Source organism: Salvia miltiorrhiza, chromosome 8 (assembly GCF_028751815.1).
Source record: "Salvia miltiorrhiza cultivar Shanhuang (shh) chromosome 8, IMPLAD_Smil_shh, whole genome shotgun sequence".
Lineage (NCBI taxonomy): Eukaryota > Viridiplantae > Streptophyta > Magnoliopsida > Lamiales > Lamiaceae > Salvia > Salvia miltiorrhiza.
In genome coordinates, this window is record NC_080394.1 from 42,527,435 (window position 1) to 42,550,223 (window position 22,789).

Genomic DNA, 22,789 nt, shown 5'->3' on the forward strand with positions numbered 1-22,789 from the left:
TTGAACTAATTAACTTGCCGAGTTTTGATGACGACGAGCCTGTACGTTACCCTCTACGGATGAAACGATTTCGGGTCCTGCCAAAGGCGGGATTGTGTACACGGAGGTAACCGTGAGCTGTATACCGAGTTGGCCGGTCAGAAATGATTGTGAGTCGACTGTCAGGTCGGCCGGTTACGGTGCTTGAGAAGGAGGCCTACTTCTCAGTACCATGATGATGATGATGAGTTGTAAAAGTGGTACTACATGCTAAGTATTTTGTGACTGCAGTCTATCTTTCATTACTTTATGATGCTTATAATTTATCAATTGCTTACACGGGTTCTTTTGAGTAAAACCCCTGTGTAAGGTATAAATGGCAAGTTAAATTTATAGCTCTAAGAGCGAGATTGTTTATTTTCGGCTTATGTCCACTGAGTATTTTATACTCAGCCCTGCATGTATTTCTAAATATGCAGGATGAGCAAGGAGAGAGATTGGGGGACCGCTGGAGGGTTGTTGTTTCGAGACGACCTTTGAGTACCGTATTTTGCTCATATACGGTAGTGTGAATAGTTGAAGACTATGTACTTTGAACTTAATTAGGATTGTCATTCTCAGCTATATGTCTTCATACATATAGTCTGATCACGTTTTGCTGTGCTACCCTGAACAATTTGAATCATTGTAAATATTTAGCTATACTCCTTTTGTTTTTGTTGACAAGAATCCTGATGCTATTAGTTTTATAAAGCCAACAATATTTCTGTTAAGGTTGATGACATTTTATTTGCTTTAGCTTGAATTGTTAGTAGCTTCCGCTTGACGAGTCTTCTAGTTTCCCTTGTTTTATCTTATCATTTTATTAGTCGTATTGATACCCGATCTACGCTATCACTGGCTAGATGTCGGGCTGCGACAAAATCATCTGAGATCAAGAAGAATGCAGATTCATCCAATTGAATCTGTCGTCGTTATGAAATCCTCCCAAAGATTAACGAAGCTCATCAAAAAGGAGATTTCATGATCATTCCTCATCCCAGGAAGAAATTTCGCTCATGCCCTTAGGGATGATCAATGATAAGAAACTACCTCCTTAGAACAGACACTGCAAACGAATGAAGCATCTTGATCAACACGAAAACCTCTGTTCCAAGCCAGGAAGTTCACGAAAAAGGAAAAACTGGAGTTGCTTATCTTGAAGTGATAAACTTAAACTAATATTATATAATAGAATAAAATACAAACATAAATCTTTTTTAGATATGAAAATTGATTAAAAATTTAGAAAAAAATAAGAAGAATGAGAATTAAGGAAAATTAAAATAGAGTGATTATACGGCGCCACATAGGATATGATTTATTTTGCTATTATATATATATATATATATATATATATATATATATATATATTTGGATTTTTATTTTGATTTTTGTTTTCTTTTTAATTTTAAATTCTTAAACATTTTTAATTCTTTTAATTTTCACCTATTTTTTAGTTATTGTAATGTTTTAATTTTAATATTCTATATTTTAATTTAATTAATGTGATATTAAATTTTGAATTTTAATAAAACTTCAAATTTTAAAATAAAAGAGTAAAAATGAGATTAAATGGAAATAAAAATTTTAGAGTTTCTTAAATAGTCAATGCACTGTGAAGGGAAGCGCTAAGGTGGGAACCACCAATTAGCGCGCCTCTTCTTAGCGCCTCCCTTTGTGAATACTCTAAGGCTCCGTTTGACTGCCTGTTCAATATTACGCAAACCTAAGGAAACGTGAATATTGTGCAAGTTTCTTTATATTGACGCGCATTTGGTAGCGCTCGGTGGAAAGCGCGATTCCTTTCTTTTTCTGTCTGGTAAACAGAACTCAACTCGTGATTATAACTTAAAATGTCCTGAATAACCTCGTTAATTTTATGTAAAGACAAGCGTGTCCAATTTCAGACAACAACAGAAGATGAAGATTCACAGCCCATTCCAGACTTACATCAGTTTGCAGCCCTACGGGGATTGCAACATGAAAGCTTCTTCAAACCAGCGCCCCATTCAACGCTACCCGCAAACCCTAGCAGGGGTTAATCGAGTTTTTCAGCTTCGAACATAGCAGTCGAATACCAAATACGGAAAATCGAATTTAAATTTTGGAAATAGAAATGAGTTCAGATACAAAAAATTGACCTAGTGATTTGCGACGATGTATGTGTTCTTCGTCGCCTCCTGCATGTACTGCTAGAATGGAAATGCGTGGACAATCCAAAATTTTGAATACTTTGAATCGAAAAAATGAGGGCAATTTGAATTTAAAAAAAAAAAAAAAAAAGTTACCCCAAGAACAGTGTAGCATTCATGGAACGCAAATTGGGGAAGACCCCGCACATGTATTCGTGAAGGAACAGTGATATTGGGTCGGGCCATGTGTAAAAATTGGGCTGCTCATATTAATTTACTTAACTATCAAACGAAATGTAAAGCCCAGTTAGCGAGCCAATATGGCTTCAACCAGGCAGTCAAACAATAAAAGTATTGTGGCCTAAAACGAAATGCTGATAACTTGACGAACAAAGTGATAATATGTAGATAGTTGAAGGACGGAACTGCTATTCGACCCTTGATTTCAAAAGTGGAGCAAGAATCATTCAGCAACAGTCAATCAGTCCACAACCCCAAAATCACAATCTTACATAACAAATCACAGCTCATCTAATACATTGAAACCATTCGCCATTCCGAAAATGGCGATTCCTAGGCGATCGGTAGCTCTGCTCGTAGCTGTATTCAGCATAATCTCGTTGGTCGAATCTAGTAGCGACACGAACCGCGTGTTCTCGCCGTGCGGCGACGCGGCGGTGCAGAGGTCCGATGGGTTCACCTTCGGCATCGCCTTCTCGGCTAGAGACTCCTTCTTCTTCAACACCTCCGTTCAGCTGTCGCCGTGCGACCACCGCCTCGGGCTTGCCTCCACCGCTCAGCTCGCGGTTTTCCGCCCTAAAGTCGACGAGATCTCGCTCCTCACCGTCAACACTTCCAACTTCTTTCCGGTACAATTACTGACTTGTGCTATAGGTGTAGATTGGCATGATGTTATGTCCGCCAATTATTTCGTTTCTCCTTGTCTGGTAGATCTTTCGGATTGTTCCTGAGTACCGTTGCTTTTGATCGTAAAAAACTCGGTTTAAACTTTTGGCTCGGGAAATTGATTTATCTTATCTATTTCGACTAGCAGCTGTTTGTCGTTCGATTAATTGGTGGTGTAAATGGATGTTGTTAGATCAGTGACCTAAGAAGGGGGATTCTTAGATTTATTAGCATTTGTATGTCTGGGTCTTCATCATTGTATAAATAACCCAGCAATGATTGGAAAGTAGAATTGATGATACTTCAGAGAAAATGCACCTTATGACAGCGGGAAATATGTAACTTACATGCATTTAGGATGTGTTTTGCAATTGTGGCAGTGTCCGACCTTTTATTTTGTACTGATAACGTACAAGATGGGGTTTCTACAGATATAGATTAGATTTTGAACTGATGCCTTGTGAAATTGAAATTACTATGTGCGGTTCGGTTGTTCTGCGTGGTCTTTTAGACCATGGTTAATTAGTGATCTATGGAGCACAACTATGTTGGATATTGTATGCACATATGCCTTTATATTTATAGTGATGTCTCACAATCGAATCCTTAAGTTTGTATCCTAATGTGAGATTATGTGAGCTTTCGTGACTCATGATAAATAATCATAAATTTTACTTTGTTCTTCCGTACACTATGGAGGTGTTTGGTTTGAGTGATAAGACATGATTGATAACACCTTAATCAAGTGTTTGGTTTGCATGATTGGGCTCGTGATTGATAATGTGGTCCGCATCTAATCAACCAATTGAGTGATTATTTATCACCCCAAAATTGGGAGGATTATTTAATCACTCCTCCAATCCTATCTATCCCATCCACCAAACCAAACGCCCCTATAGGAATTGTCAACGGGGACTAGGACTGACGTCTATTTCCGACTCATGATTATTAATTATCTGAATGGTAGAGGTAGGAAAAGAATTCACACTAAACCTCTAGGAAATTTCCCTGAGTTTTGAACACTTAGCTTGTGATCTTTAACTTTTCTATAGAGATGGTTGAGTTTCTAAGTATTGTTGAAAATCTAATTTGTTTTTAATGGTCCAATATTAGCCTTCAATTCTTGTCGCCCATGAGCCGAGGATTAATTGGTCATCTTACCATGGCCCTGACCTTGCGAATAGCTTCAAATATTTTGGTTTATTTTGTAACTGATTGTCATATCCAGTATCCTCCAGATGCAGTTCGTTACCTGCCTATACGGTGCAATTTGTGTTGCATACAACTTTAGTGGTTCGAGTGGTTTACAAGGACTAAGACCATCGATTTTCGACTGTTTAGTAGATTTCTTTTGGATAATCTGTATTAGCTCCACTGTGTTGGGAAGCCTGATTTTGGTTCCAAATTAAAATACAGTAGTTTCTCAAATCAATGAAGGTCAAGATATGGTTGTGGACTTTGTAATGATAGATAGAGGTGTTTGTGGTGCCTATTGGTTGGTTTAAATCTGAAAGATGGCAGTCTCGGGGCTTCATGAGTACGTGCTTGCAACTGTGTTTTAACACTACTACACCTACTCAAGATAGGTAATATTAGGTATCATCTTTCCAGGGATCCGAAAACTGTTATTTTCCTGTTAGCTAATTGTATTTTGATTTATGTACATGTATCTATGAATTATATTGACAGATTGATCGAGTAAATGTATTAGGATAAAAGATGTCTTCATATCATCATATTCATCAAGATGATGTTCCATGCTCATCTATCACATTTATGAACAGCATACCAATCATGTATTTTGTACAGTTTAACTTAGCACTTTCTTATTGAGGTTATTTTGGAAGCCATTGAATTAATGCATTTAAAATGAACTACGCCAAATAAAGCTCACCAAAACTTTTAGATAACCTTGTATTCAGTGGAATGTCATGGTGTTTATAGTATATGTGAGTTTGTGTGAGGATATTTAACTCTCTAGCAGGTTAACTCCCTAACTAGATTTGAAATCTCTTACGATATTTTGGTTATGTCCTCATCAGGATTCTGTAGGAGGTTATATGGTAGCATTTGCTGGTCGAAAGTATGCTGCAAGGTCCATTCCTGCCTTTGTTGCAAATACTTCATACATCGTGACCAGTTTCACTCTGGTATGAAGTTAGCCTTACAGTACAGCTGCATTCTCTTAGGATTTGTATCGACCCCCATGTCTAAGCTGGCTGTTATCGTGATGCTGCAGGTTCACGAATTTAAAAAGGGGAGGCTTCAAAACTTGTACTGGAAAAGAGATGGCTGCGCTTCATGCTCAGGCAAATCGAACTTTGTCTGCCTCAACAACCAAGACTGTGCCATCAGAACTAACAGCTGCAAGAACAGAGGGGGAGCTGTAGACTGCAGCATCGGGATACAAGTGGCGTTCTCTGGCACAGACAAGCACGAATCAGTTTTCAACTCGTGGTACGAGGTTAAGAACCTCCGCCAGTATTCTCTCTTCGGCCTCTATTCCAATCTCAGGGACTCTCTCACTAGTCAGTACAACAGTTTCTTCTAATTGTGGTGCTTCACATGCTTGTACATTTTCTTGTTGTAATTGTGCGTTTAGGCGTGTCGATTGAACTTCCCGGCTCTTCTCCTCCGCGAGTGTGTGGTTGTAAATCTATTATTTTCTTCTTCTGGGAAAATTATTTGTTTTGATGATCATTCAAGAATATTATTTGGGACTTGTAACAGTTTGAAGCATTCTTCATTCATCTTGTTTATTTAACCCAACTCTTCCTATTCTTGAATACCATAAATATTTGAAAACGCTGGATCTTCAAAGCCTTTTGTACAACTCTGCCCGAATCATAGTGCCATTAAAAAATCACGTTACCTGTAAAAAAAATTAAACAAGAAATCATTTTTTGGTCACAAAGATATCACTTGGCGAAGATGTTTTTTCGGTTAGTTTCTTCAATTTAAAGTCACATCTACAGGATGGGTAGCTCTACTCCTAATCATATTGTATTTCTAATTATTTCACATTTCTTTATCGCAAATTGTTTCTGAAAATTATGACTTTATTATCATATCGAGATGTCCCTAAAAATTGTAATATTTTTTTATTTAAAAATGACCACATAAATTTTATCTCTTACTATTTATAAAAAAGTATGAGATCTTATCTTCACTCAAACACAATAATCATATTTTTTTTTTAATTCGTGTCATCTTCGTTGGATCATAATTTCAGGGAGTAATAAGCATTAATTCTTAGGGATGTCAATCGTGCCAGCCCACCGGGTTTTCGGGCTAGCCCTATCGGGTTCCGAGTTAGTCGGGTGCGGGCTAATCGGGTTGGAGATTTTTTCGGGTTGTAAATCTTCAACCCTAACCCTAAACTTTCGGGTTTCGGGCTAGCCCATCGGGCTAATCAGGTTAAAGGCGTAAAAATAAAATTATCATTTGTATTTTATTATTCCTAATGATCTAATGTATAATGTATAAAGTATACATAGATATTAAAGATATAAATTATATAGCAAAGCATGAAATGCAAAAATATAAGATATTCAAGATTACATAAACAAAATTATATTAAAATGAGATAGTAAAATTTAACATGTATCAATGCACTAGAATCAATCTGGATAATTACTGAATAATTAGTGGATTTGCCATGCACGTCTCATTGACAGAAAAAAAAAATTGATATCACTTTAAAATGAGATACTAATAATTAATTTCTAACTAATGAAATACTAATAATCAATTTCTACAAAAAAATCCGTAATTAATTTCACTTTTTTTAATGAGATTGCACACACACACACATATATATTCTAACTAATTAATTTCACTTTTTTTTTAATGAGGCTACATATATATATTTAAGCAAATACCATAGATCTAAACATAGCAGAAATTGTAACTGGATGCATCAATCACAATTCCGCCAGCCCATCGGGCCAGCCCACCGGGTTTTCGGGCTAGCCCTATCGGGTTTCGGGTTAGTCGGGTGCGGGCTAATCGGGCTGGAGGTTTTTTCAGGTTGCGATTTTTCAACCCTAACCCTCTAATTTTGTCGGGTTATTCGGGTCGGCCCACGGGTTCCGGGCTGCATTGACATCCCTATTAATTCTAATCCTCCAGTCGTTGAAAGTTGCTATATGGATAAGGAACAGGTAAAAGAAAATGTCTCGATCAAATCAAACTGATAAATTTGGATGGCCTGCTTTGTTTTCTTCTCCAACTTTAAATTATTACTATGAGCTTGTATAAATTTAAATATATGTGATAAACGCTAATGAATTACGACTGACAATAATTGGTTACTGGTGGCCCCAATATCCAAGAGTATAATGCAAAATGTTATTGAAAACTTTCGAAATTATTTAAGAAACAAAACTACTCTTCCTTTTACATGTGGGATGGGGTGGGGTAAAGAAAGGGAAGTTTAATCAAGAAGAGGTTGCAGTTGAAATTGTTTGATGTTCAATCATAATAATTAAATATAAACAAGAAGGAAATGACAGTTTGGATTCAATCCACACGCCATATATGCAAAAGTCTTATTCATTTGGTTGAGTGCAAATGTCGTACTAAAATGTTTAAAATTTAAATTTTACTCAAAAAAAGGTCTATAATGGGTTTTGTACATAAGAATGGCGACGAAAATATTTTAAATAAGTACTATTATTTATGCTTTATTTATTTTGTTTGATAATTGTGTATTAATGTCAAAATAATTCAATTATACTTTACATGTGTAAGTGTAACCCATTGAGAAACGTAAGATTTTATCGGTTAATCTCTTATTAATGGCTCAAAGTATATAGAAACGTATTTATTAATTTTGTCCTGCACAACATTCACTCAATAAAAATTTAATCGAATAAGTTTCGACTCCCCTAACAAGTTCTTATGGTTTTTAATTCAAGAAGTGCTATACTTTTGTTTTAAAGTAATAGATATAAATATAAATTGCCTGTAAATGAAAGGGAGAATTTTCCAATACAATTAATTAGTTTCAAACTCTTTATTATTATTAGCTCCCAATACAATTAACAATTTCGTAGTAAAAAATCACAAAGTTCTTTATTAGTTAGTTTTTTTCATTATTTTAACAAAAGTATATAGGTACTTATCATCGACAATATTCAAGACTCAACTTCATCTCAGTAAACAATAAAAATTAAGATTTTTTTTTTTTTGACTTGGGGGAGTTGGGGAGGGGGAGCAGTGGGGTTTGAACCCGAGACCTCATTATTCATATACAGGAAGTCGCACTGCTTGGTGTCCCCTTGGGGACAATAAAAATTAAGAATATCGAATCAAATACTCATCTAGACTTATTTTTTTCTATTCTTTCTAAACAACGAGATGCCATCTCGCTAATGAAGAAATCATTGTCATAATTAGTTATCGCGATTATTAGTTGGATAAGTCCCAATATACGTAAAAAGTAGGAGCACAAAAAGAGAGGAACCAAAAGTCGTGGTCCCTGCAACACACGCTTTCATGTGGTGTTATTAATAAAGCTAAACCCTTAAACCTCCTTTTGCAATTATCAGGAAAATGACATTAACATCTACAATTATTAAATCAAATAAAATCACCTACTTTAATTTACAATTATGCCCTTATTCCCCGTCGGAATAGGATCTAGTCTCCCCACTTTAGCAACATTTCCATCTTTTACTATTATTACTATATTATTTTAAAAAATATATTAACACATGCTAATAAATTAAGAAAAAATAAACGTGTAGCATTAAAAAAATAAAATCTAAATAATAGATATATTATAGTCAAAAGTAGTAGCCAAAATGTCGGGAAATAAGGAGAAATATGTGTGTTTACGTACCCCAAATTTTCGTGAGGTGAGAATGAAAATGTCCAAAAAAGAAAGTTCTTTTGTTGTTGTATCTATTTATAGAGGCAAAAAATGAGGCGAAGAGAGAGAGAAAGAGATATTGAAAGAGAGAGAGAGAGAGATGGCGGCCGTCCGGCTTAGTGTAAACGGGACGGGGAAGAAGTGGTGGTTCTGTTCTGACGTTTAAATTTGGAAGGGCAAAAAGGTCATTACGCTGCTTAAGTTGATTTTTGGCTATTCTGCCCGCCATTCCCAAACATGCCCTCCCTCCCAGTTTCGACTTTCTCTCTCTAAAAATAGCAAACCGCGATTAATCCTCTTTCTCTCTCTACAGATTTCCACGGAAAACGAAGCTAATCTGAAACAAATACCAGAAGCACAGAGCGCACAACGCTTCTAGGGCTGCGAATTCCTCTCTGCTCAAATTTTGTTCCCGTCTCTTTACCTCAAATCTCCATTTTTGCCGGGAAATTTGTTTGTGGATTTGAATTAGCAGCCACCTTCAGTTTTCTCCGAGCTAATCAATTTCCAGAACTCGCAATGGAAGGCATTTTCCTGGTAGGATTTGAGCTTCGTTTGGCGGCATTCATTTTTAACCGAGCTGCTAGGTAACCAGAGTTCACATGCACACACGTACTAATTGAAATACATATATTTGATTGCGCGTATTTTATGTTTTTTTTTTATCTATATATTCTTCGTATGGAATCTGTGGCGATAATATATTTTTTTAGAGATCATGGGGATATATTTTGATCCGGAATTATACGTGTTTTCTGTTTTGCAGCAATGAACCGAAGTTTTATTTGTAACCTGCTGGAAATTTGTCTTTTTTTATTTATTTGTTTTTCGAGTATTCGCCGAGGGAAGTATTGGAGTTTTGATTTATTTGAAGAAAATACGATTCTCGAGTATGGTAGAAATCTGGTAGAATTGAGGGTTTACTAGACCCGTATTAGTGGTCAATGGATTCTGGGGATTCTCCCCCATCGGCCAGCGAGATAAAATGCTGTGACCGCGACTGCGATTGCAACGAGTCTTCGATGATGGAGAATTCTCCTTCAGGGACGTGTATTCAGGCTGTGAAGCGCAAATGTAATGAGTTTGAGGAAGAAACCTGCCTCTCCACCCAAGGGGTCGTTGTGCCCCAAAATGCCCGTGTCGAGATAGGAAATGAATGTACAGCACTCCGTCAGATGGTGATCAGCCAGCAGCAGACCATTGAGGACCTAATTTCTGAGTTGGAGGAGGAGAGGAATGCTGCATCCACGGCTGCCAATGAAGCACTCTCAATGATTCTGAGGCTTCAGAAGGATAAAGCGGAGATTCAGATGGAATTAAGGCAGTTTAAGAGGTTCGCAGAAGAGAAAATGGCTCATGATCAGCAGGAGACGTTGGGATTAGAGGATATGTTGTATAAGAGGGAGGAGGCCATACAGTCACTTTCATGTGAGATTGAGGCCTATAGACACAGGATGATGAGTTATGGGCTCTCAGAGACTGAAGTTGATGGAGTTGTCCAGGCCATGAGCCGGAATTACAGCATGATTGAGGACATGGAAGGTCAATTTGACTATGTAAATGATATGTACCCCCCTCTCAAGTGCAATTTGAATGAATCACAGGCTTATCCAGTTGGTGATGATGAAATTCCTGATATTGAGAAATATGCATTTGGGGAAACTCCGCATTCTGGCGACCAATTAAAGGATTTGGAGTGTCGAATCAATCAACTGGAGAAAAGTCCAAGAGCCATTTATCCTGATGGTGAATTTGTTAATGCAAAAAATGTGCTTGAAAAAGTAGTAGTTGGCCATTCTCCAAGAGCCTCCAGGAAGTTCTGTACTGAAGGCCCCAATTCACCTTTTGCAATGGCTAAAGAAAAGGGCCAGTATTATTCTCCAAGGTTTGCCGGCAGTTTCAAGAAGTCAGTATTTTCCTATATTGAGGAGAATCCTAGGAAGGCGGATAATGCATCAGAATATGGAGATGAAATGTGCGACAGAGTCTGCACAATTGATTCTGTTCAACATGGACCTTGCAATAATCAACCAATGAGTTGCAATGCTTCTTTTGGTGTTGGTGGTGATGAATATATGGGAACTCCGAAGGAGTTGAATTATTCCAGTGCTAGAGACCTAGAGATTCAAAAGTTATATGCAAGACTTCATTCTCTTGAGGCTGATAGAGAGTCTATGAGACAAGCAATTATTTCTATGGGGACTGAGAAAGCACAAGTAGTACTGTTGAAGGAGATAGCACAGAACTTGTGCAAAGAAATGTCTCCAAAGAATATGCCCATGAGGAAGCAACCGGAGACTAGGAAATTTACCTTCATGTCGATATTCAAGGTAATGCTGATAACGATATTTGACATTATTTCTGTTTGTACCTTAAAATATGAATGTTCATTCATGTCTCTCCATAATGTAACTCTATGTTTTGGCATGATCTGCCAGTTCTGTGTTAAGCTGCATTGTCTTCTGTTACCACCACTGATCAAATAGGCATTTAGTTAGACAGTAGATCTGGTTGTATTTGTACACTTCAGGGTGATGCAGAGACCAGGTATGCCCTATCCCTCCAAGAGAACTAGACTTTCATCATGCTCTTTACTACAAATTTTGCCCTATTGGTAGTGCAGTACATACTGTATATTTCTCTCTTTAGTAAAATTTCCTCCTAGTTGAGCCTTACCAGTTGATATCATGCTTTTTGAGTTTTCAATTGTTGGGGTAAATCATCAGAAAAAATAATAATTTCTCGTTTATTTGATGTATCATTTTGCTCTCCTTGGTCTCATCTCATCTCATCAGTGTCTTGTTATACAACTCCAGTTTTGGGATATTTACAACATATTGATGAATTAAGGAGTTCACAAACTGTTTTAGTAAAAAGCCAACTTTCTATATTTCTCTTTGGACCATATTAAGAAGTTTTGAATCCATTCATTAGTGTAGTGATTATTATTTGCCCCGTCTTATATTACTAATGCCTTTTGAATATTAGATTATCTTGCTCATCCCAAGATTATGTTATTTCATTAACTGCTGTCAATTTTTTCCTTCCTTTCCTTTTCAGTGGATTGTTCCTATTTTTAGCTGGAGGAAAAGAGGACGAAGGGCCAGGTAAGTTCATATCCATCAAACTCTAACCGATTGTCTTTTGGTGCATTTAACCTTGGTGCTCAAATGCTAGTTTTCTCTTTACCCATTGAAATTATTTGCCACTAAGTGAAGCTGCCTATTTGCTTCACCTCTGACATTAAGTATAAATCATACATTACCTGGATACTCGAGACAAGCTCTGAATATAGAGCTTTACTGAACAAGAGGATTAAAAGAGATTTTGTACTGATGCTCCAAAAAGTTGTTGCACTTGATTCTAGAGAGAGCAAATGTGCTTATGAAAGTATTCTTATTTCCTCAGGTACATGTTCGGTTTATCAGCCAACAACATTGGCATGTTAGTGCTTTTAGACCGAAGCCCTCGTGTGGGGTTATGGAGGCATCAATTCATTACAAACATGTAAAACTTAAACGGAATGCTCTGTAATCATTCTGTGATGTCTATGATCATCAATATGGATATAGTTTTTTCTTGAAGTCTTAGTTGCAGCTGGATTGATCGGGTTCTTGATAGCCATTGTTTGCACTTTACTTGCATTCTTTGTTTTAGTGATGTGGTCAGTTGCCAAATATATGAAAAACGTCTATCCTTAGCAAAGGCGTGTCTCTTAGCTGCTTCTCTTCTGTGTATATCGATCAACTCTCAAGTTTATTGTTTGCTAAATAAACGATTTTTCCCACCCTTGTTTAGATTTTCTTCTGATTCTTCTAAGCTTATTTTATTTCCATATTTATGCATTGCATAATTCATTCCCAATCTAGATGTTCAAAGCACTTTCTACTATATTAGTTAGGATTAATAAACAATTTCCATTTTTTTAATTTAAACTAACTCTTTTAGAGTCACTAATTTTGCTATATCTTCAATTGAATAATATTATAACCAAATTATTATCTTGAACAAAATTAAACGAAATGGTTGACAGATTTACCTTAACTACACTATAAAATATCTAACCCCACTTGTTAACTAGGATTTGAATTTGCTGATTTGGCTTCGACAACTTCCATGATCGGATCCATACAAATCTTACTGCCAAACACATGCAGAGCATTTGATAGTAGAAAATTAAAATTAACGTTCAAACTAAAATAAGCCTTAAGCTGCCGTAATTCTAAATCAAGATTTTTCTTAATTTTCAATCAGTCACAAAATTCTTACAATTACACAGATTGCTTAGATAAGAAAGAAAGTGGGGTACATTATATCCATGGCGCCATAACCAAAAAAAGTCTTGCCTTCTGTCACACTGAAAAATGTTGCTGAGACTTCGATATCTCCTTCGGAAAACATACAAATAATTATCCCTCCCATTATTTTTAGATTTAACAGGAGGTGAACAAAATGACACTGATCAGAATCTACAAACAAGTCGTTCCAGACTCAGATATGAGAGCTTATATACTAATCCTTAATCGATCGGAGACAGAAAAGCTGTGTAAGAAGCATCACCATACTTCAGTCCTTTAATATAGGCAGGATGTTTTCGCAGGGAAAGAGTGGTGTTCGGAATACCAAAAGAAAGATCATTTTCTTCCACTGGTATATCTGCCTCAGCTTGCTGGGGAGGTTGGTTAGTAGCTGTGTCTAGACCAACGTTCAAGCCAATAGATGTGGACTCCGTCACAAAACTGCATATATTTAATCGAAAATAAGGCAGCACACACAATTAATCAACATTGTAGAAGAGCTTAGCTGGACAGAGATTGAGATACCTGGCTTGAAAGTCACCCCCGTTAGAGCGCATAGCATCACAAACTCCAGATATTACCCAAGGCGGAATATATGCATCCCTAATTTCAATACTATAGCAGATGCCAGAAGATGAACTTTTCATAGGCTCACTATACATATTAGAGTCCTTTTGCTGGGAAGACATGTGCTCAACCCTTCTAACCTGCTTGCATCTGACCTGCACAATGCAGATGGGAGTATACTAACAAGGGTGGATTTTTCAAAGGTAGCAAAGGAAAAAAAATGATTGAATGGAAGAACACATGCAGCAAATGCTGAGGCATGGCGCTAAGGAAATTTTAATATTCATCAAGTGTCTGTAATTTTCTTTTTAACTTATTTTCTGGTAAAATTTGAAGTGGAAACCGAGAGGTGCAATGATCCATCTGAAGAAACTGTATTGCGTAACTATTTTCAAGAAGTTATCATGGCATGCCCTTCATTGCAAACATTCCAAGGAACAACTGTAATTAAAATGGTTTTGCCTTATTCATGATGCATGCACTAGAAAAACATATACTAAGAACCCACCTCAGGAGCAGACAGTGCAGCATTTTCAAAAGGAACTGGTGAATACAGGACAGGTACATCACTACCAGTCAAAGGGCTGTAAAGGGATCTGAAACCAAAGAAATGAAATTTTGTGATGCTGAAAAGATCAGATAAAACTTCATAATATTGAGTACTTCAGCTTTTTTCTTCTTTGCCAAATAAGAAGTAATGAACAAAGAAATGCCAGATACCAACCTATAATTTAACAGAAAATCATACAAAGCGTGCACATTCCCCCCAGCAAACGTTAACAAAGATTGTGGGGTATTATCAACTCCAGTCAGGGATTCCATAGCTCTAGTCTGCATCATTCAGTTGAATCAAATTCATGGGTTACCTGAAGTCTCCTATTTCACACAATACTATTAAGGGAAAATGGACAGATTTCAAACCTTTCCAAGGTTATTTTTTTCAATTTCAGAAAGTGCAACTAGGTCTTCTGCAGTAACCTCCTCCACTTTAGAGTGACAAAGAGGCATAGAAAATGAAACATCCTGCAAAAACATAGGGTTGTAAGAAAGCATTTTTTCTTGCTAACCAGCATGATGATCCAAGCAATGAAAAATTGTAACAAACTTTATGCAGCATTAAAGAAGAATAAATTACTCACATATTCTTTCAGAAGTGACCTCAGATTTCTCGTTGATTGTGACACATAGGCATAGCAAGAATGCTTAGTTTTGTTTGGGCCATCAGATATGGTAAACATAGCTACAAAGTGCACTGTGCAAACTGCAAGGGGGGGGGGGGGGGGTGTTAAAAAATGAATTTTCATTAAGCATAGCAAATCCCTACTATTACACCTAAAATAGAAAAATACTCCCTCCGTCCATGATATCGTTTCCACTTTGTGGACCGCACGAGTTTTAAGGAATTGGAGGATAGTAGTGGGTATTGTTGTGAGTGAAATTTGGGTCTCACTATTGTTGTGAGTGGAGTTTGTGGGACCCTATTACTATAAATGGAAGTGGAAATGATATTGTGGACGGACCATAGTAAAAGTGGAAATGATATCGTGGATGGAGGGAGTAGCAGCAAGGTCGAGATACTGTGTGAACTGGTACTATTGCACTCTCAATTAGAAATGATGGCCCTATCCAACTAATGTGCCACTACCATTGCAAGAGAAGACATCTATGGAGGGAGTTTAGGTATGAAAGCAACTCATTATTCGTAGATAATAATAATTTTCATCCAATGAATAATAGCTGAGTTCAGATTGAGGCAGCAGAATTCAGAGTGTGAAGATTCACAGACCAGACAGTCAGATACATTAAAAAATTGTATGTAAGAAAAGATTACCATAAAAAATTTTACACAATTTCTTTCGCAGCATGTAGTAGAGACTTCGAAATGAATCCTCCCATGCTTGTTGTCGTTTACTTAGGAAGTCCAATTGCCCTTGAGAAATGATAACATTGTTAAAAGGGATAAAGAAGAATGAGAAAAGAAATAACTAGGGATGGATAATCTTAACAGAAAATACCTCCCACTGCAGAGGTCAATGCTGATATAACTACATGGGGTAGACTGGATTGTGGATGCATCCAAGAATGAAAGACCCCATGCCTTGTAATTTGGCTGGTGCAGGTAGAGTGTGCCGAGGTCATACTTTGGCCTTGGAAACCCTCATGTGAAAATAGACCCATGTCGTTTAAAGTGGCACAATTAATTAACCTATGGAACCTATACAACCATTAAGTATATTGATCAGCATTTCAAGTCTCATAAATTATTAACTACAGATCCACAAGTGAAAGTTCAGCCAAGTTTTGAATGTTTGGGGTGTAGTCTATAGAGGATATATAATTTATGAAAAAAGTGCAACCTATAGAAAAAGAATCCAACAGACAACTTCCATCCCATTTTTATGGATAGCAAATAACAATAAAATACAAACTCCTCTTCTCCACCATAGTCAACACTCGCTTCATATTTCAGTTTTAAATAATGGAAGTATCATAAGAAGCACAACAATACATCCCTGCTCCTACCTTAATTACTGAAGACCAATGTGTGCAATAGTATATCCGGTGGGCAAAGAATTTCTAATAGAGTAATTAAAATGGGCCTAAGTGCATATCTGCCATGTATGTAAGGTCATTTACTCCATTAGAGCGAATGACTGGCTTCAACAATGAGAGAAGTCACTTTATTGAATCATTGACCAATGATTGCACAAAACAGGTAACGGTGTCACAGGGAACAGCAGAAAACCACAAGTCAATGATGAGGTACATGAAGATTTTTGTTTTTAACTGGTTTCTCTACTTTACAGTATGTAAACCATAGTAGCCCTAGGAAAATCAAGAAGTTTATTTCTGTACTTACCAATTCACTGATGATGATAACAACACGCGCATACTAGTTTTTAGGGTCAAATCTAACGGACTCTTCCGCCCAGGTATATGGATTTCTGAAAGGCGTTGTTGCACAATATTCCCTGATCTATGCATAGGCTGAGGAAGTGGAGCAGAAGCAGCATGAGGTTCACATGAAACCAGTCCTTTTAAAGCTTTACCCTGAAGACAAGAAGAGCACTTCACATTTTAGACCTCAAAGAGTTCTTTTCTGCTCAAGAAAGTTATTGCTAATAAAAATACCATGTCGACGGATGAGGAGTTGGATCTCATTCCACCACCAAGGGATAACTCCCGAACACTCTTAAAAGCATTAGTAGTGCAGTTTTCAGATGAGTGGTTAGTTTGTCTTGATGTGTTGTTGCCACCTTCTGAAGCAACAGTACCCTCCAAACTTCCAAGTACAAGCAAAAAACAAACACATTCAATTACAAAAGCAACAACATAACTGAATGACAAAGACTCATTGAGAATAATCTGTACCATGAGTTTTGCACTTCATGTTTATCATTTGAGTCCAGTGTGAAACTTGAATTCTTCATGCTGCCAACACTCTTGCTAGGAACATTTTCCTGCAGTTGTCCACAGACAATATATTGAAGCAGTAATAGGCTGATACTACTATCTACCATCTCAAAATACTATAGTAAATTAAGGGGTGTATGATATCAGCAAAAGCAATCACAAATTTGTCCAAGGCTAAAGTTTGTAACCTTGAGATTTTCCTTTCTGCAAAACAGCCTACTCGTTTTAGTGACTGGATAATGTTCATCCATCCTTCTGAATCGTGCTGCCTTCAATGAATCAGATTTGTTGCTCCCAGAAACTGCTTCATCAGCATTCCTGGAAGAAAGAAGAAAGAAAGAAAGAAATGACTTTAAGGAACGTATATCTAAAGTAATAAAAGAAAATTATGGGAATGAATCTACCTCATGGAACCAGTAAAAGTTGGGGACTCGTCTGAACCCTCCAGTAGACTCTTTTTCTTCAGTAATTCCCCCTGTCGAGAAAAGGAAAAGAGTATTCCATTACAGATCACAGCTAGTTATTGCTGCTAGGTTTTCAACAGATCCATCATACATATTGAATAATACAGTGGCAAACATTGGTATTAATATATAAAAGGGCTAAAATGAAGGTTTTTGGACCCATTGTGCATATCTTGAGAAATATAGCTCTAGCAATCGGAAAAGCGTAGGACCATTTCTTTGGGAATATTCCAGTGCACATGAGTGGCAGAGTAACCTATGATGAGTACAAAGACACTGTCAATGATTAGACATCGAGCTCTATCTCTTTGCTAACATAGCCAACAGTATAATATCCCTGTCTTTTTGCTGATAAATGGAATCATGGCCCTTTTTGTTTCACCATAATAGCAATCCTAAAGGCCTATCATGTGTACATGTAGAAACACACATGCAGGCGTGCAAAGACAAGTACATGGAATGGAATAACATTGAAGCTAGGTGTCACACTCCTATTCAATTAATAACAAAAATGAGAAGAAAAACTTGATGTTACTTATACTATTCACCACATTTTAACATATAGGGGTGTGTTTAGTTTACATGATTGAGTATTTTTATCCCCCATACTAGGGTTTCTTCAATCTCACCCTTTCAATGGGATATGAATCAACCAAAACTAGCTCAAATGATAGAAACTATCAAGGACCTTGGGATATTCCAAAGTTCCAATCCATCAAAGTAAACAAGGGATTAGCCTTACTGTTTTTATTTATCAAGGCTAACCCTAAAAAATAAATGCCCCCATAGTGTATTATTTCTATCCCAATTCGGTCTCTAAATAGCAATTGGTGAATTATATTCTTTCAGCCCCTCAAGGGAGCTACCACCAGTGACGGTGAGGAGTCTAATGAAAAATGAAGCATGTATAGATTGACATCGCATGAACAAAGAAAATAGAATATATTTGATAAATAAAGCAACTATCTTGTGTCGAAATTAATCAGATTATATGACAGAAAAAACGACAGTGAAAGAAGCATGCTTGGAAACGTTACCCTCAACTCCGAGGGAGTTTTCCGCTTCAATTTGGTCTTAGAAACTCCTCCGGCAGCCACACCCCCATAGTGAAGATTATTAGGCATAGGCAATTGACCGGCTGTCGCAACATTACTCATCCTCTCCGCGAGCAACTGATGCGTATAAAATGAACACAATCCTTAAGATCCACGCACACAAGCATAACTCAAATCGGGAGAAGAAATTAAACTCGTCCTCAATCTAAGGAACATTAAGAGTAAAAACAATAAATAGTAGTAATAGTAATAATAATAAAACTAAATAAGGATTATTAACCTGTAGTGTGCAGCGACGTCGGCAATCAGATATTTGTTGAAATCATTCGTGTGTTCCGGTGAGTGTGGGTGGCGGAGAGTAGCTGAAATTTGTGGAGAGCGCGGCTGGATTAATTGAAAGAGGGAGGCAAATTTGGTTTTGGATTGATTTGAATTATTTGTTTCCCTCTTTTTGTGAACTAACATTGCGATCGGATCGGATCGGGTACACAACACATTGATAAAACTGCAATCCATGGGAGGTGGGCTGGTTCAGTGCTTCTCAATTTGGGCTTCAGGTTAATCCAAAATTTACAATATCAAAACCCATATTTCGTGTTGTTTTTTCTCAACCAAAAACCAAAGGACTTATTTGGGATGAATTTGCAACGGAATAAGTATATTATTGGGAAAAATTCTACTCCTTCGTCACGTAAAAATAATCGTAATTTTTGTTTTTAATGTGTTCATAAAAAATAATTATATTTTATTTATGAATATTATCTCACAATAAATTATCTTTCATATCACATGGTGGAACCATCTCTCCACTAACAATAGTTACAATACAATTTATTATTATCATTATTAACATTATCTTTAAGGTAGAGCCTCCTCTTATAATATACTTAATCACTTTTATTATAATATATGTCACTTTTTTATAGGACTATTTTTGCATGATAGAGTGAGTATTTGGTTCCCTAATTTTAAAAAAAAATATTATACCTAAATCTATGCAAAATTATAAGTTAATGAGTGCACTCCGTCCGTCTTCAAAAAACATATACATTTTGCTATTTTGAGTCATCTCCCAAAAACATGCATTTTTTATATTTGAATACTACCCCACAACAATCTCTTTATTTTTTATACCTACTTTTCATATTTATTCACTAAAAACCAACATGACTTATCATTACTTTTACTCCCTATGTCCCAACTTTTAGTATCCAAAAGTAAAGTGATAATATTATCCATCCTAGAAGTAAAAAAATAATGAATGAAAAATGATGAACTTCTCTTTTGTAGAAAATGATGGTAAAAAAAGAAGGAATTTAAATGCATAAATTTTTGTTATTGTTGGGAACCTTGTGGAATATCCTAATCCTTGTTTTGATGATACCAAAACTCATAGGTCTTAATTGTAATAGACTATAACAGTTTTGAACTCAAGTGTTAGAATTCGTTTCTAGTTTAGTATGCGGTTCTGAAGACTGAAGACTGAAGGACGAAGGACTGAAGACTGAAGATACCAACTAAAGTATCAGTTGAAGAATCAGTTTGGAACTGATTACTTAATGCGTGCCACAGACTGATACTAAAGTCAAGTATCAGTTGAACATTCTTCCTCGGACTGATCTTCCAACGTTCAAAGGAAGCCACGTACTCACAAGAGTACAGCCGCATTAAATGCAGAGATCTCAGGATCTTATCTCTGCAGAGGTCATTCCTATTTGGTGGTTACTTTATCAGAGGCGTCACATCTCCTGTCCCTCAAGAGAGCCGTTTCCACCAGACAAGGAACCTCGAAGATTGAAGCCTCAGCCCAAATTCGAATTGCTCTCCAACGGAAGGGTCTATTCAAGAGTTCTCCTACAAATAGCGCTCGAGGATCACTTCAACCTTCACCGATTCAACGACATAAGCTGAAGCTCTGCCAAAATCGCTACTCAACCTAAAGCTTAACCTCCCCAAAGCTTGAATCGAAGAAGAGAATTCCAAAGCCAAAATCCGACACGAGTGAAGTATGGGTACTGAAGAAGGGGTTTCTTCAATGGTACGGTTGTGTGCACCCGGCAAGCACACAGTTTGGTTTGCAGTGCACCTGTTAAGCACTTGCGGAGTGGATTGTTGGTCTGATCAACCGACCGTGGATGTAGGAAAGGGTTTTTCCGAACCACGTAAAAATCTTTGTGTTGTTTACAACTTTCAGTCTTACTTTCATACTTGTGTTGTTTCAATTGATAAACTGAATACTGAATAACTGCAAAGAGAAACCTAAGACCAACAACGTGCTCAACCGAGGCTATTGCGAAACTAAGTTTAATTTTCGCTGCGTATGATATCAGTCTGACTGATCTATTTTTTGATAGTCAGGAAGAGTGTTATCATCTCTGTTTTAGCAAACTCGACTGAAGCCCATAAGTGCATCAGTTAAGTTCCAGTAACTTAACTGATAACTCCTTACTGAAGAGCTTTCAGTATCAGTCGTCAACTCTGTTTGGTCAAAACTGTTTTCAGTCAACATGTGTCTTTGTTTGCGTGTAAAGTTTCGTTTAGATCTCTATCTTGAGATCCCTCTGATTGAGGAAAAAGAAAAATAGCCCATAGGTGTATTCCCCTCCCCCATACACCTATTCGAGACCCCCGGGACCTAACAGTTATCCCTCATTTTCTCATGATAAATTTATCTATCAAAGATAACACAGCCTAGAGTATAACATACAAATAGATTTATACTATTGATCTACCCATAATCTAATGGTTAAAATTTAATTTTAGAGAAATCATATGTAAGTGTATGAATTTTATTTAGAACAGATATGAATTCACTATAAATGTCTGGATTGAAAAAAATAAAATTTTCGCTACCTATAAGATTCGAATTCAGGATCATGAATTCATCCAACAAGGTGGTGAATCAATCGTATATCTTGATGATTTAAGGGCTGAAAATGGAGACTATTTTATATTTTAAGAAGTGTTTTTATTTTAGGTCGTATGATTAACATAAAAATCAAAGTTTTTGTTAGAAATGAGAATTAAATTTCGTAAATGTATAGTAACATAATTCTTGTTGTATTTCATAACAAATGTATTTACATTTTCCACACTACTACAAATTTGCTCATAGTCTACAGTTTTAAACCGTAGACTATGTATGTTCTGCACTGTAGATAAATTATATAAGATGAGAAATATAAGAATGCAAATATAATTGTTGTAAATGCAATAAGAATTACAAAATTTGGTTCTCATTTTTTCCAATAATTTTAATTTTTATTAGAATTCCTCTCTATATAAATAGGCAGTTTTGGGCCCTGCGCAGGGTAATCGATTTCACAGGGCCCCCAGGAATACATAGATCTGTATATATTGTATATATATAATAAACTCATGAAATTTTTATCCTAGTAGAAAATGTTGCAAATTTTTATTGTTAAAATTCTAGCACTTTTTTTATCTAGGCTTACGGCCCGGTGTGTGTTAGTGTTGAAGCCCAACGATTTTTTTATATAAAATATTTAAGCAACACAAACGGTTCTAAACAATATCAAATCATACGGCTTTCTCCTGAGCAACACAAACAAACGGTTCTCTCAAAATTGAAGTTGCTCAAGTCATACTTAAGAATAACTACATCGCAAAAAAGACTAGAACTTGTTTTGATAACAATTGAATATGATATTTTAGAAGAATTTGATGACGAAAGTGTTGTAAATGATTTTGTTTCAAAATGTGTATGCAAATTAAAACTTTTTAAGTGAATGACATAATTTTTTATATATTTATTAAGTAATTTGACAAATAAATGTATTATCTAATCAAAATCTTTTATATAAAAAAAGGTCCAAATTTAAGAATTCGCAGCGCCTAATCCCTATATTTAATTTCCTAGTACCCCCCTATATGGTCGAAAAAATAACTTGAGTTTAAGCACCTCGTAAAACATGGTGACGTGTAAATACGGGTGAAGCAAATATATATATACAACGTGTAGACTATTTGATGACGTATAGTTAGAATTTAATGATTGATTATTAATTCTCAAAATGTTAAATTAAAATGATATGAG

The 22,789-nt window shown here is 36.3% G+C and overlaps 3 protein-coding genes across 6 annotated transcripts; 2 read left to right on the forward strand and 1 right to left on the reverse strand.

Annotated features, from left to right (window-relative positions):
• Positions 1–2,462: 2,462 nt before the first annotated feature.
• On the forward strand, positions 2,463–5,823 carry LOC130997116 (uncharacterized). The gene is made up of 3 exons (XM_057922375.1): positions 2,463–3,022; positions 5,102–5,209; positions 5,299–5,823. The coding sequence occupies exons 1-3, from the start codon at positions 2,717–2,719 to the stop codon at positions 5,608–5,610; spliced, it is 726 nt and encodes a 241-aa protein (XP_057778358.1). The 5' UTR covers positions 2,463–2,716; the 3' UTR covers positions 5,611–5,823.
• Positions 5,824–8,960: 3,137 nt separating this feature from the next.
• LOC130997119 (myosin-binding protein 7-like) lies at positions 8,961–12,731 on the forward strand. Of its 3 annotated transcripts, none has more exons than XM_057922380.1 (5): positions 8,961–9,118; positions 9,248–9,521; positions 9,701–11,264; positions 11,995–12,041; positions 12,343–12,731. In XM_057922380.1, exons 3-5 carry the CDS (start codon positions 9,879–9,881, stop codon positions 12,443–12,445), a joined length of 1,536 nt encoding a protein of 511 aa, XP_057778363.1. In that variant the 5' UTR covers positions 8,961–9,118; positions 9,248–9,521; positions 9,701–9,878; the 3' UTR covers positions 12,446–12,731. The 3 variants fall into 3 exon arrangements, with proteins under 3 accessions (XP_057778363.1, XP_057778364.1, XP_057778362.1); XM_057922381.1 differs by having other exon boundaries at positions 9,248–9,471; XM_057922379.1 differs by having other exon boundaries at positions 9,701–12,731.
• A 415-nt stretch (positions 12,732–13,146) lies between these two features.
• On the reverse strand, positions 13,147–19,209 carry LOC130997117 (uncharacterized). 2 transcript variants are annotated; one of them, XM_057922376.1, is made up of 15 exons: positions 19,013–19,209; positions 18,715–18,849; positions 17,618–17,688; positions 17,402–17,531; positions 17,172–17,260; positions 16,932–17,082; positions 16,660–16,850; positions 15,815–16,014; positions 15,631–15,729; positions 14,939–15,060; positions 14,721–14,822; positions 14,524–14,630; positions 14,308–14,395; positions 13,758–13,954; positions 13,147–13,673 (listed from the first exon to the last, which is right to left on the reverse strand). In XM_057922376.1, the coding sequence occupies exons 2-15, from the start codon at positions 18,832–18,834 to the stop codon at positions 13,454–13,456; spliced, it is 1,887 nt and encodes a 628-aa protein (XP_057778359.1). In that variant the 5' UTR covers positions 18,835–18,849; positions 19,013–19,209; the 3' UTR covers positions 13,147–13,453. The 2 variants fall into 2 exon arrangements, with proteins under 2 accessions (XP_057778359.1, XP_057778360.1); XM_057922377.1 differs by having other exon boundaries at positions 18,715–18,937; positions 19,013–19,201.
• Positions 19,210–22,789: the final 3,580 nt, after the last annotated feature.

What these genes read in the sequence shown, in the direction of transcription:
- LOC130997116 (XM_057922375.1), top strand. Translation starts at nt 2,717, where the DNA reads ATGGCGATTCCTAGGCGATCGGTAGCTCTGCTCGTAGCTGTATTCAGC. An exon ending in ACACTTCCAACTTCTTTCCG is followed by an intron (nt 3,023 to 5,101) that starts GTACAATTACTG and finishes TGTCCTCATCAG; the next exon opens with GATTCTGTAGGAGGTTATAT. An exon ending in TCGTGACCAGTTTCACTCTG is followed by an intron (nt 5,210 to 5,298) that starts GTATGAAGTTAG and finishes GTGATGCTGCAG; the next exon opens with GTTCACGAATTTAAAAAGGG.
- LOC130997117 (XM_057922376.1), bottom strand. Translation starts at nt 18,834, where the DNA reads ATGAGTAATGTTGCGACAGCCGGTCAATTGCCTATGCCTAATAATCTT. An exon ending in ACTCCTCATCCGTCGACATG is followed by an intron (nt 16,851 to 16,931) that starts GTATTTTTATTA and finishes TCTTGTCTTCAG; the next exon opens with GGTAAAGCTTTAAAAGGACT. An exon ending in ATTGTGTAAAATTTTTTATG is followed by an intron (nt 15,061 to 15,630) that starts GTAATCTTTTCT and finishes CCCCCCTTGCAG; the next exon opens with TTTGCACAGTGCACTTTGTA.
- LOC130997119 (XM_057922379.1), top strand. Translation starts at nt 9,879, where the DNA reads ATGGATTCTGGGGATTCTCCCCCATCGGCCAGCGAGATAAAATGCTGT.